We start from the raw sequence: 13,967 nt of genomic DNA on the forward strand, positions 1-13,967 counted from the left end.
GTGCTTTGGAAACGTACCGAAGAGGCTATTAATCTCAACTCTGAGTTCAAGGAAGGCTTCCTGAGAGGAGTGAGATTTCACCTGAAAGGACATATAGAAGTAGATAAGTAGACTTCAGGTCATTAAGGGTCATGACAAGGAAAGTAGATCAATAACAATCATGGAAGGTTTTCATGCAGAAGTATAATATGATCAACTAAGCATAATAAAAATATCCTTCTGGCAGCACTGTGGAAAATAATAAGATTGTAGAGAGAGAGACCAGTTATAAGAAAGTTGCAGTAATCCAGTGAAAACCAACCATTGAAGGCCTGGATCAGTAGGAATGGAAAGAAAAGAAAGGAAGATTCAAGAGCTATTAGAAAGGTAGAATTGTTAGGACAATTGAATGGGAAGGTTTGAGGAAGATGGGGTCGTCAAGGATGACCCACGTTTGTAGCTCGGGTGGACATCTTGTTATTCACTGAAGTCTTAAATATACGAGAGGAGTTGGAATATATTGGGAAGGGAAAGTGATGAGTGTACTCTTGTAATCTTGAGATGAAGATACATTCAGAGTAACAATTCCTAACTTTATTTGCCTATGGAATACCTAATTAGAATTCATTATTGAACCATCAATAGCTTATGAAACATAATATAAAATAGAAAACTCACCAGTTTTTTTAAACTAATGGCACAGTTTGAAAATTATAAGACACTGCTTTTCACTTAAAACTTCATTCTCTTAGATATTTTTGAGATAACTAGGAGAAATGAACAGATTGGGTCAAATGAAGTTAAGTAATTTTTAATTTTGTTGGTTGTGGTGATGGCATTATAGTTAAGAGAAAGGTTATTATCTATTATAGATATGCCTAAAAGTATTTACCGGTGAAATGTAATGACAGGATTTGTTTAAAATACTCCAAAAAATGCAGAACAATAGATGAAACAAGAATGGAAGAATGTTAAATGTTGAAAATTGTTGAAATTCATGAGAGTACATTGGAGTTTATTAGATTCTTCTCTTCTGTGTCTGCTTGGAGCTTTTCAAAGTAAAATTAAAAAAGAACTTTTTAGTCAGAGATTCAAAGGAAATTAGTGGAATATATAATTTTAAATTAATAAATCAATATTGAATCATACGATAAATGTAATTTGAATATGTGATAAGACAAGTGACAGACCAGAGATCATCAAGTAGATGACATATGTCACCTGCGTAGTTAGGAAATGCTGTTTAAGCATTAATACACAGATTTAACCTTACGTTTATGCCTCAGATGATCTCATACAATTGTCTGAGATGCCATATGTTGAAAATAGCTGTATTGAAGTGGTTACTTTTCATATGATTCTCCCTTCTCTAGGAATAGCTCTAATCCATAGAGGTAATACTGTACCTGGCCACAACCAATGAATCAAGTGGTACACACCTAATACAAGCTGAGCCAGTGAGAGAGGCTCTCCCAGCAAAGCAAAACTTGAAAGATAAAGAGGCAGGAGGCCTTTGCAGGCGAGCATATTAATGGCAACTCAACCCCTGCTTCTAAGGTCCCTGTGGCTATTCTACCTGAGGCTATTCAACTGTTACTTTCATTTCATGAGTTAGATCAGTATCTTTCCAATAAATCCTCGTTTTTAAAATTTAAATTAGCCAGAATTGGTTTCTATTGCTTGCAATAAATAGACTTATTAAATATAATAAATTGTTACATAATAAAAAATATTATATAAATGTGTTTGATGTTGGATTATGTCTATGTGGAAATAAATTCAAAAATAAATGATTGCTATCATCAAACTTACTTTTTTTATTTCTTGAGGAACGCTATTGTGAAGAATACAGTTTAAGAACATGCAAATTCGTGAAGCATTCCATATTTAAAAAAAAAAAAAAAAGAACTGCTGTTGCATAGCATCCAAGTGGATTTGACCAGAAGCAGTTGGGATATGGGTAGGGAGGAACTCAGAGCAAGATCTGAGCTGAAGAGGTAAGCTTGGAAGACATTAGCAAATGGGTGGTAGCTGAAGGCATGTGGGAGTAAATGAGACCATCCAGGGCAAGTGTATAGTCTAAGAAGAGTAAAGGTTGAGGACAAAACTCCAGGGAACACCAATACTTAAAGGGTTGCTGAAAGAAAGGAGTCCCAAAGGGATTGAAAAGGGGACGCCAGAAAAGTAGGAGGAAAAACTAGGAGAGAGTGCCATCAGGGATGCCAAAAATTTGACCAATTTAGGAGATAGGGTATGGCCAACAGTGTCAGATGTTGCAGAGACTAGTTCATTTGATTTGGCAACACAAAAGTATTGGTGAACAATTGCGTTGTTGAGAGTTTAAAGATTAAATGGCAAGTATGAGAGCGGGGCCACAGTTGCCCATGACTTTTCCAAGAAATTTGACTCTGCTAGGGGAAAAAAAATAGAGAGTCCTTTTTATATATTTATTTATTTATTTTTTGAGACGGAGTCTCGCTCTGTCACCCAGGCTGGAGTGCAGTGGCACTATCTCGGCTCACTGCAACCTCTGCCTCCCGGGTTCAAGTGATTCTCCTGCCTCAGCCTCCCGAGTAGCTGGGATTACAAGCACCCACCACCACGCCTGGCTAATTTTTTATTTTGTATTTTTAGTAGAGATGGGGTTTCACCATTAGCCAGGATGGCCTTGATCTACTGACCTCGTGATCCACCCGCCTCGGCCTCCCAAAGTGCTGGGATTACAGGTGTGAGTCACTGTGCCCGGCCAAATAGAGTCCATTTTTAAATGCTAGAAAGGGATGGCAGAGCTGAGTGTTAGAAAGCCAGAGCCTCCTGGATTTACTGGTGCTGTGCCACTATTTTCAGAGGCATTCATAGCTAATGACAAAGTAGACAGTGAACTACTGCAGAGCAGAACTGGCTGCCTTGCTCTTCTCTTGCCCACAATTATCACTTTCCAAACTGATGAGAGACTATTCCTGAGATACTTAAGATGGAGATAGTTGGGAGGTCCTGGTGGGGAAGGATTACATACAGGGAAGAGTAGTTATAAATGTTTGAACTTGTTACCATTTAAACTGAGATTATAGAAGGGGAGAGTGGAGTTAACCACCCCTCACCACAGTCTTGGTGAGGGATGGTTATATTTGTCCTCACCTTGGTCTTGTCTACACTGTGCTCCCTGTGGAGAACTTGGGACCCTCTGCCTTGTTCCTCTCACCCAGAGAAATTGCAGTGTCTGCTGTACCTATTCCTATGCCCTTCCACCCAGTCTACTTTCTCCTGTTCTTCCCCAGATGTCCTTCCAAATAGACTGGTGTAACTGGCATAAAGTGTTTGTTAACTGATTGCCAATCCAATAATAAGGGGATTGAGGTTCTTCTTTGAAGGGTGGGTTTATTTGGGGTTTTCATACCAATTCTGACCACGTGTAGAGCATCATTCAGCACACTATGGGCTGTGAGCACAATCTTGCCTACCACCTGTTTTTAAATGGCCTAAAAGCTAAGAATGGTCTTCACATTTTTAAATGGTTAGGAAAAAAAAAGCAAATGAAGAATATTTCGTGACACATGAAAATTACATGAAATTTGAATTTTAGTGTCCATAAATAAAAAGAGGGTTGAGGACAAAACTCCAGGGAACACCAGTATTTAAAGAGTAGCTGAAAGGAAGGAGTCTATGAAGGAGACTGAGAAGGAGATGCTCAAGAAGTGGGAGGAAAAGCTAGGAGGAAACTAGGAACACAGCCACGCTCCTTCATTTACATATCGTGCATGGAGGCTTTCATGCCACAGTTGAGTACTCATGACAGAGATCGGATAGCCCACAATGTCTAAAATATTTGCCATCTGGCCCTTTACAGAAAAAGTTTGCTAACCCCTGGTTTAGGACTCTAGGTGGCTGTGTCCTATATGTCTCCCCACTGGTAGTCTCATAAACTTCTTTTCTACTGTCCAGGCCCCTGAATCTCCCCACTGCCAGAACCACTAATGGGTTAGTCCATAAATGTTGGGATACTGGGGAATGTTCTTTTGTTTTTTGAAGGGTTACAATGATTTCCAAACCCTAGTCCTTCCCTGGCACCCTGCCTCCACCACACAGACACACACACATATATACACATTGCTGTTCCAGAATATCTAGAAGGTCATAGAGTTGTTTTTGTTTTTGGCTATTACTGCTGCTATTACTTGTTTATCAAAAGAGGATATGAAGCCAGGCACATTGGCATGTGCCTATAGTCCCCAGCTACTTGGGAAGCTGAGGCGGGAGGATCGCTTGAACTCGGGTTCAAGACTGGAGTGAGTTATGATTGCACCTGTAAGTAGCCACTGCACTCCAGCCTGGGCAACAGGGGAAACTGTCTTAAAAAAAAAAAAAAAAGACGGAAGGTACGGATTTTGAAAGCCTCAGAAACACTGATGGACAATATTCACATATATTAATTTCTCAGATTACTTGATTGCCACATTAGAGCTTTCTCACTGCCTCTTCCCCCACCCCTTCTGTCTTTCTCCTTCTTTTGTCTAACAAACTTGAAGCATATACACTGACAGTTTCTTCCTCACCTCCCACTTACTTCTCAGCCCACCACAATCTGGAGTTGACTCCCACTACAACACTGAAACTGCTCTCAATAAATTTGTCAGCCATCTCATAATCACCAAATCTAAGGACACTTTTCAATCCTTCCTTGACTTTTGAGTAGCATTTAAAAATGCTGACCTTGCTCTCCTTCATGGCACACCTCTTTTGTATTTCTCTGATCTGTTTCTACCTTGTTCTTTTCTTAGTGCTCTGGATGGTCCTTGTGCCACCAGATTCTTACAAACCAGGGTATTTCAGTGTACTCGTTATTATCTTTTGTCTCAGTGACACACACACACTCCTCTACTGTGTTTTGAACTGCTTAGCTTAGGAGTCAACCAGGTGTGTATTTCCCAGCCTTCCTGGACATCTGGCTTCCTTTTCGATTCTGCCAGTAGGAGACACTGATGGGAGATCAGAAGGCAAGAGAAACTGAGAAGCATCCTGCTTCAGCCTCTAAACAGAGTGACGGTGGCTGGCAATAGCTGGTAGATGTAGCAGCAGGAAGAATGGGAGACTCAGGACTCCAGCCTCCTGAGCAGAAGTACCTTCTCAAGGATTCTAGCCTTGAAGGAGGTGGCACCTTTTTAGTAGATTGGAACTGACTATGACAGTGTCTCTCACAAAGCAATGAGTAGATTTACAGATTCCAGCTCAGGGATGATGGCAGCTCTTGATTTCCAGATAGCAATCTTTTTTTTAAATTTACATTTCTAGGACCCTCCTTTTTTGTTTTTTTTTTTTTTTGCACTTCTTGCCCTTTTAACACCTTTGTAACCAATTCTCTATATTAAATTCTTTCGGTCTGAAGCGCATAAAGTAGTTAAATGCTCCTGACTGGATCCTGGATAACTGGTATGAGGTTTGGGGTTTGAGCCCATGCATGCTTTTGTCCTTGTTTCACTTCCCACTCCTTCTGCACAGTTTACTTGGGTGATCGTATTCATGGCCTCTGCTTCGACATTTGTGCTGATGACTCTCAAATCAGGCTCTTCAGACCATATCTGGGGTCCATACCCACACGCCTCACTGCGCTCCCCTGCAGTTTCAGCTGGCTGTTCCACTGGCATTTCAAATTCAACATGTACAAAATCAAGTTCTCTCCTCTGTTTCAGCTTGCTGTTCCACTGGCATTTCAAATTCAATATGTACAAAATCAAGCTCTTTCTCTCTGTAAACCTGCTCCCATGGCATTCTTTTCTGCTTCAATTCAGTCCATCCCTGACCACCCACCCAGCCACCCATGCTGGAAATCTGAGATATCCTTGACTCCTCCACCTTCTCACTCCCACAGCTAATCAGTAGCCAAACCCTTTAGATTCTACTTCCTAATTATCTCAATATTCTATCTCCTCCACCTCCTCTAATTACGACTTAATTCAGGCTCTTATTATCTGTATTACTACAGGAGTGGTGTGTGTATGTGCAACTGTTCATCTTGGTATGCTATAGACTTGCCCAGCAGTTTTGCCTCAATTCTTTAAAAGCTCCAGTTCATTGTTTGAAATATCAATCAGAACATTTTTTCCAAAATGCTAAATGATGGTATCATTCCCCAGTTTTAATATCTCTATCATCTGCTAAGTAAAAGCAAGCTCCTCCTTGTGGTGTAGCAGGGCCCATGTGATCTGGCCCTTGCCCGAATTTGTAGCTCATCACAACATCCTTCTACCCCCCATTACCTCCTACCATCATACGGGAACACACAAGCGACCTTCACAACATTCATATCGACTAGTACACAGGGTCTCCATAGAGGACCTCTGGATGCCTGTGATCTTTGTACTTCTGCCTACTCTTTGCCCTGGAGTGTTTTTCTCTTCCTTCATGTTCTGCTGGTCAAATTGTTTCTCCTTCAAGACTTAGGAGCCTGCCTGATTATGTTCCTTCTATTCAGCATCCTCATAAAATTACTGTGACTTCCAAAACACTTGGCACATTCTTATTTGAATACATTACATTGTTGTGTAATTATCCCTTGGTGCCCTCCCCCAGCACTAGACTCAAGCTCTTTGAAGGCAGACTATGCCTATTCATCTTTGTATTTCTAGCCCTGGGCCCAACACCCAGAATTTCTTGTATTTTCAATGTATGTCTGCCAAATGAATTAGAGCTAATGCCTGAAGGAGAATTTTTTTTTGAGTAAGAGGAAGAGCCAGGAGGGAGGAGAAGGCAGGGTCCTAAGAGCCCTGGGGGTTTACTTGGGGAAGATGCGGTTCCCCACTGCAGCATTCTGCCAGGAGGTGGCACTGCTCTGAAGAGCCAGCTGGTCGCTTACAGACTGAGACTGACAGCTTGAAATCAAAGAGGGAACTCCACCAGGAAGCAACATTCCTCCACTGGGCTTCCCAGCCCAGTTACATGCCATACTCTGCCCTGGTCAAACAGCCAAGTCTTCAGGAGGTTGCTAGCCCCAGACGTCTCCCTAGTGACTGATGATGTTAAACCCTACGCTTCTCTGATTGGTTTAGACAAAATGACAAGGGCACCTATTGGAAATGATCTGGCAAAACATGATCTAAGACCACCCTCTGGGGGAGGGAGTTGGGGAAGCTGGGTTGGCTGGGTTGGTAGCTCCTACCTACTGTGTGGGGAAAAGGTATGGGTCATGAACAGAACCAAGGAGTTGCGCTCCTACAGATGCTACCACTTCTGTGGCTGCTACCCCACTCCTGGGCCGTCCCTGAAGGTAAGATGGTACTCCCATTTACTTCCATCCTGAACCTAGGGAGCTCACTCAGTGTTTGTGAGGAAAAGTACTGTGCTTTGTGAGTGGTGGGAAGTCTTATGAGGCAGTAGAAATAACAGGGGAGTAGGCAAAGACAGCTACTATGTGTGGTTGGTAAATGATATCAGAGATGCTTTACATGTTCCATTTAAGACAATCTCTTGAAGCGGAGATTGTTCTCTCCATTTTACAAATGAAGAAAATGAGACTCAGAGTTATTTGTGCAAGTTCACACCATTGGAAAGTGGTAGAGCTGGGATTTGAACAAAGTGAATGTTATTTTCACTCCTCCACTCAAGATTCTATTCTGCTTTCTATCATTAACTTATCTTGTGATTCTTGAAAGTCTCTTAGTTTCCTTCTCTGTAGAGGATGGGGCAGAATGGAAGAATAATCTGGAAGATCCCTCTTCCTCCAAATGTCTGTTTTTCTGGGTATTGGGTTAAAGGTTTCCTGCTGGCTGAGCGATTCCTGCCAAGAGCTTCAAAGAAAAGGGATTATTTTATGCAGTTATGGGATCACTTCTCTCAGTGCTGTCTTTGGGAGGCCTGGTAGGTTAAGGAACAGAAGACATTTTGAGAGACGCTTGGTGCCAATGAAGCGGCTGAAGAAATGTCTGGATACTGGTTTTCCAATTTACCATTTGTGTCTGGGGGTAGTGGGAGGCAGTCCCATCTATGGCTTGGGGAAGCTGTAGCCATTCCTCCTCTTTCCCTTCTAAGAGTGAGAAACCCATCCATGGCCTTCTCTAGTCAATACAGTGGCCTGGTGTGAATTAGACAAAGGAATCCCCTTTGGGAGGATACAGCCCTATGCCAGGATGTATGGCATGGTGAGCAGAATGCAGGCTTTCACTTGCTTCTTTGGCTAGGTGTCTTTGTGCAGCCCACAAACACACAATGAAGAGTGACTCTGAATCTGTCACTTTATTTTATATATATACATTTTTAAAATTTTTATTTGATTTATTTAATTTATTTTTTTTGACACGGCGTCTCGCTCTGTCACCCAGGCTAGAGTCCAGTGATGCGATCTCGGCTCACTGCAACCCCTGCCTCTGGGGTTCAAGAGACTCTCCTGCCTCAGCCTCCCGAGTAGCTGGGATTACAGGCACATGCCACCACACCCAGCTGATTTTTGTATTTTTAGTAGAGATGGGGTTTCATCATGTTTGCCAGGCTGGTCTCAAACTCCTGACCTCAGGTGATCCACCTGCCTCGGCCTCCCAAAGTGATTACAAGCTTGAGCCACCACGCCCAGCCTTTATATATATATTTTTTGAGACGGGCTCGTTCTGTCACCTGGGCTGGAGTCCGGTGGCACAATCACAGCTCACTGCAGCCCCAACCTCCTAGGCACAAGCAATCCTCCTGCCTCAGCCTCCAGAGTAGCTGAGACCACAGGTGTTTGCCACCACACCTGGCTAAGTTTTTGTATTTTTTGTAGAGACAGGGTCTCGCTGTGTGCCCAGGTTGGTCTTGAACTCCTGGGCTCAAGCAATCCGCCTGCCTCAGCCTCCTAAAGTACTGGGATTACAGGCATGAGCCACCATGCCTGGCCTGAATCTGTCACTTTAGAAAGTAGAACTCTTTACTTTTGCCAACTGGCCTTTTTATAGGCAGGGGAAGCTTGGAGAGATGCAATAATTTGTTCTTCACCCCCTTTGGGAGGGGGAGTCTAAATAACAGACACAGGAAAGGGTCTCACCTCAGCCCACGCTCCTCGAAGCAGGCCTTGCTTGTTTTTGTTGTTGTTGTTGTTTTGTTTTGAGACAGAGTCTCACTCTGTCATCCAGGCTGGAGTGCAGTGGCTTAATCTTAGCTCCCTGTAACCTCTGCCTCCCTGGTTCAAGCAATTCTCTTCCCTCAGCCTCCCGAGTAGCTGGGACTACAGGCGCATGCCAACATGCCCAGCTACTTTTTTGTATTTTTAGTAGAGACAGAGTTTCACCATGCTGGCCAGGCTGGTCTCAAACTCCTGACCTTGTGATCTGCCCGCCTCGGCCTCCCAAAGTGCTGGGATTACAGGCATAAGCCACTGCGCCTAGCCCCACCTTGCTGTTTTTTAAGTTGGAGGAGAAGGCTCCCACTTCCCTGAACCTCACCCTGGGTCCTTTGCAGCTCCTACTCCAGTGTGGCGAGATGACCTGCGAAACCACACATTCCTGCACACAGTGTACTGCCAGGATGGGAGTCCCAGTGTGGGACTCTCTGAGGCCTACGACGAGGACCAGCTTTTCTTCTTCGACTTTTCCCAGAACACTCGGGTGCCTCGCCTGCCCGAATTTGCTGACTGGGCTCAGGAACAGGGAGATGCTCCTGCCATTTTATTTGACAAAGAGTTCTGCGAGTCGATGATCCAGCAAATAGGGCCACAACTTGATGGGAAAATCCCGGTGTCCAGAGGTCAGGAGTTTTCTGGGGAGTGAAGGGAGGAGGGCTGCATTCTTAACCTCATTGATGTGTACACTGAATAATTCCCCTTGATACCAGCTCCCCATCTCAAATACCTTCTGGTTCTCTTCATCGCCTTAATTTTTCCACCAGCCTTGGTCTGCACCCTGTGTTTTTTTGGTGGGCAGAAGTACCTAGCATGTAGTAGGCATTCAGAACTATGTATTGAATGTGATGAATTCAACAGGTATGAATTGATACCTACTGAATATTAACACTTGTGCTACTATGCCCAGCAAGATGGATGGGAAGAGTGGAAATATCTGATGATGTGACTATGTCTTAGTGAGAAGACAGTGCATGGTTAGACATCAACGTGGGCCCTAGACAGGAAGTGCTGAAGGAAGTCATGGTGGAGGGGTCCAGAGTAGCCTGGATCTGGCTCTGCTTCTAGGTCTAGCTGCAGTCCTTGCCTGGAAGAAGACCTCCCTTCAGAGGCCAGCTCCTCCCTCATCTCTGTCTCCCAAAGCCTGACCCACTGTGTTCTTCTCTGCCCTCCCCTCCATATGCCATGGCCTCTCCAAACACAGAGATACCATCTAAACTAGTCTCTTTTTCCTCCCACACCTCAATCCCCCCACCAGGGTTTCCTATCACTGAAGTGTTCACGCTGAAGCCCCTGGAGTTTGGCAAGCCCAACACTTTGGTCTGTTTTGTCAGTAATCTCTTCCCACCCATGCTGACAGTGAACTGGCAGCATCATTCCATCCCTGTGGAAGGATTTGGGCCTATTTTTGTCTCAGCTGTCGATGGACTCAGCTTCCAGGCCTTTTCTTACTTAAACGTTACACCAGAACCTTCTGACATTTTCTCCTGCATTGTGACTCATGAAATTGACGGCTACACAGCAATTGCCTATTGGGGTGAGGCTTTCTCCCTGGAATTCTGGTCCTTTTGGAGGCAAAAAGGGATAGATCCATGGGAGGAGCCTTCTTTCTCCACTGGTACCTTGTTTAGTCCATTCCTACCCTAAGCCCATCCCAGTCTCCCATGCCACAGTTTCTCCCATGTCATCCCAGACACCCACGTCATTCCCCTGGGTGGGAGGCTCCCTAACAAGGTCCCCAGGCTGAGCCACTCCTTATTTCCTCCAGTGCCCCGGAACGCACTGCCCTCAGATCTGCTGGAGAATGTGCTGTGTGGCGTGGCCTTTGGCCTGGGTGTGCTGGGCATCATTGTGGGCATTGTTCTCATCATCTACTTCCGGAAGCCTTGCTCAGGTGGTATGTCATCTGGAGGGGGCGAGTGAGCCCGTGGGAGCCATGTGGTGCATGTGTGCATATGTCAGGATTATTTTGTGGCATGGGGGGACATATAGCGATCCTCAGGCCCTTGGGTGTGGGGGCCTGTATCCAGCACCATGGGGGCACATCTTCCCAGTTGGGGACCCAGTTACACACACACAGTTATGGGTTACAAGAATTGCTTTGAGTGAAAAAAGGAATCATGGGGTGCTGTAGGAAGGGTGCTTGGAGATGATTGGGGAACAAGGAGAGATCAACTTCTGCAGGATGTGGTGCAGGCAGGGCGAGCAAGGCCTTTGGGGAGAAGGAGGAGGAGGAGGAGGAGGAAGAGGAGGAAGAGGAGGAGGAAGAGGAGGAGGAGGAGGAGGAAGAGGAGGAGGGGGAGGAGGAGGGGGAGGAGGAGGAGGAGGGGGAGGAGGAGGGGGAGGAGGAGGGGGAGGAGGAGGAGGAGGAATCCCCTGATGCCTTTCCTCCATCCCTGTCTCTCCCTAGACTGATTCTTCCAGACCAGAGTTTGATGCCAACAGCTTCAGCCATCCAAACAGAGGATGCTCAGATTTCTCACATCCTGCCCTGGATCTCTTCTTAGGGTAGAAGAAGTCTCTGGGACATCCCTGGGGTGTGTGTGTGTAGATTTCCCACCTGGGGACTCTGCTGTCCCTGGGCTTGCATCCCAGGGATCCCAGAGTGGCCTGCCTATCACAACCACATCCCTTCCCCCCACAAGGCAATAAATCTCATTTGTTTATATCAGTGTGGCTTCTTTCTTAACCCATGGTATTTGTTTCTGGATATCTCAACTTGAGTGGGTTGTCGTTTCAAATTCGGCATGCCTTAACCTGAACACAGCTTGCCCTTGTTAGGGAGGGAAATAGGGAAAACCCCTGATTTGCCAGCTGAGCTGTTATTCCCTGGTCTTGGCGGTACATGATGTTTTTCCTTCTATCGGTTTGTGCAAAATATGTGAGAAATGAAGGCAGAGTTATTTTCTAATAATCTGCTTACAAAATGGTTAAGGAAGCTGCTTGTGCATTTGTGTGTGTGTGTGTGTGTGTGTATTTTACTGTTTGTGAAAATGTTTATGTCTCATATAGGCTGCCCTGAGGAACATATAACTCCCTTCATCCCTCACCATAACTGGGAAACAGAAGCTCAGGGATGGGAAGAATAAGCCCCCAGGTGCTATTCGAATCAGTCATGTCAGTTCTGGGAAAACAGTATCATGAAGCCCCTAACATGAAGTGAAAACAGCCTGGAAGGGCAAAGAATTCACATGTCTTTCCTGACAATCTGTTCCTTGGCCTGAGTGAACTGTCCAAGGAGAACTGCACAGGTGCTATCCTGGGCAGATAATGAAAGGTGGCAGCACATGACCACTGGTGGTAAATTGCTTTGTATATGCTTGCTTTCTTGCATTCCTTAGGGTCTGGGAGTTGCTTTGGATGACAGGGTGGCAGTAAAGTTGAGAGGGCAATTACTTGATGAGGGAGTTTCTGTTCTTGGCATTGTACTAGAGTCTAATCTAAAAGAAAATACTAAATTCTCCCTAAGAGAAGTTGGCACTGTCTCTGAACCATCTCATTTCTAACAGCATCATGTGTACTGGTTAAGAAGCATGGGCTCTGGAACCTGACTGCTGGGGATTCGATCGTAACTGTCAGCGTTTAGCTGTGAGCCCTTGGGCAAGTTACTTAACTTGTGCTTTGGTATCATTTTCTGTAAAAGGATGATGATAACAGTGGTGTCCACCTTACCACTCTACACCCACCATGTTGCCAACATTTGAAAGTCAAATAAGTATTAGCGAGGATAAAGGGAAATGTGAACTATAATATCTTGGTCTGTTGGTGGGAATGTAAACTGTTTATGATCCCTGAATTACAGAAATTATAAACTAGTTGAGTGAAAAAATTAATATAGGAAATAAGGCAGCATATCCTCATGCTATGAAGCTTAAATAAGTTAATATCTATAGAATGCTTAAAATCGTGTTTGGCACATAGAAAATGTGCTCAATAACCTAACCTTATCATTATGTGTCTTGATCTTCAGAGGAGAACTTAGTTGCCTCATAGACTTCTTTCTCTTTTCTGAAATATACCTTAATACCAGCTTCAAGTATTGTATTTTCTCCATTTTAGATGTTTTTCTTTTTATTCTCACGTTACTAATTCTAGATGTGGTGCTTTCTAGTTCTTCCTAATTTCTCTGTCTCTCTGTTTTCCAACTTTTCTAGATATTTCCTGTCAGGCAAGCCCTTAAAAGTGCTTCATTATGCTGTGTGACTTTAGACAAGTCACTTCCCCTCTCTGGGCCTCAAAGTCCTCATCTGTAAAATGATGGGCTTAGATTAGATGCTCTCTGATCAAACCTTGTACGATACTGTTACTTAAGTACTCTAGAAGCACTCAGTATCCTCTCTAGTCTAGTGCCCCTTTTCTAATAAAAAATATTACTCACTATTCCCAGCAGGAATGCTATTCTTGAATGAATCTTTTTTCCTCACTCTTCCTTGAGGTATTACATCTGTTTTTGGTTTAGGGCATTTGCCCAGGCTCTTTCCTCTCACAGCAATGCCTTCTTTATTCTGCTCATCTTGTTCCTGTCTTAACCCACTCCATAGGTCCAACTCCAGTTCAACTTATTCCATGAACTTGCCCCTAATTTCTCTTTATTGAAATCTTCCAAGACTTAAAGCACTCAACCTAAGGATTGGGATATGCCGCTTTATTTCCTATGTTAATTTTTTTGTCCAACTAGTTTATAATTTCTATAATTCAGCGATCATAAACAGTTTATACTCCCACCAACAGAGCAAGATAGTTCACATTTCCCTTTATGCTCACTAATGCTTATAATTATTTGACTTTCAAATGTTGGCAACATGGTGGGTGTAGAGTGGTATTTTGTTGTTTTAATTTGCTTTCCCCTCATTACTAATCAGTATCACATTGTCTGATTATTTTGGCTTTTTAATATGTGTTACTATTT

General features: G+C 43.9%; 1 protein-coding gene across 2 annotated transcripts; it reads left to right on the top strand.

The window, feature by feature from the left end:
- The first annotated feature begins 7,064 nt into the window (after positions 1-7,064).
- On the top strand, positions 7,065-11,724 carry LOC129473425 (HLA class II histocompatibility antigen, DM alpha chain). Of its 2 annotated transcripts, none has more exons than XM_055263900.2 (5): positions 7,065-7,240; positions 9,400-9,684; positions 10,317-10,595; positions 10,827-10,955; positions 11,469-11,724. In XM_055263900.2, the coding sequence occupies exons 1-5, from the start codon at positions 7,153-7,155 to the stop codon at positions 11,471-11,473; spliced, it is 786 nt and encodes a 261-aa protein (XP_055119875.2). In that variant the 5' UTR covers positions 7,065-7,152; the 3' UTR covers positions 11,474-11,724. The 2 variants fall into 2 exon arrangements, with proteins under 2 accessions (XP_055119875.2, XP_055119876.2); XM_055263901.2 differs by having other exon boundaries at positions 7,082-7,240; positions 10,419-10,595.
- The last annotated feature ends 2,243 nt before the right edge of the window (positions 11,725-13,967 follow it).

The sequence above is a fragment of the Symphalangus syndactylus genome, chromosome 23 (assembly GCF_028878055.3).
Source record: "Symphalangus syndactylus isolate Jambi chromosome 23, NHGRI_mSymSyn1-v2.1_pri, whole genome shotgun sequence".
NCBI lineage: Eukaryota > Metazoa > Chordata > Mammalia > Primates > Hylobatidae > Symphalangus > Symphalangus syndactylus.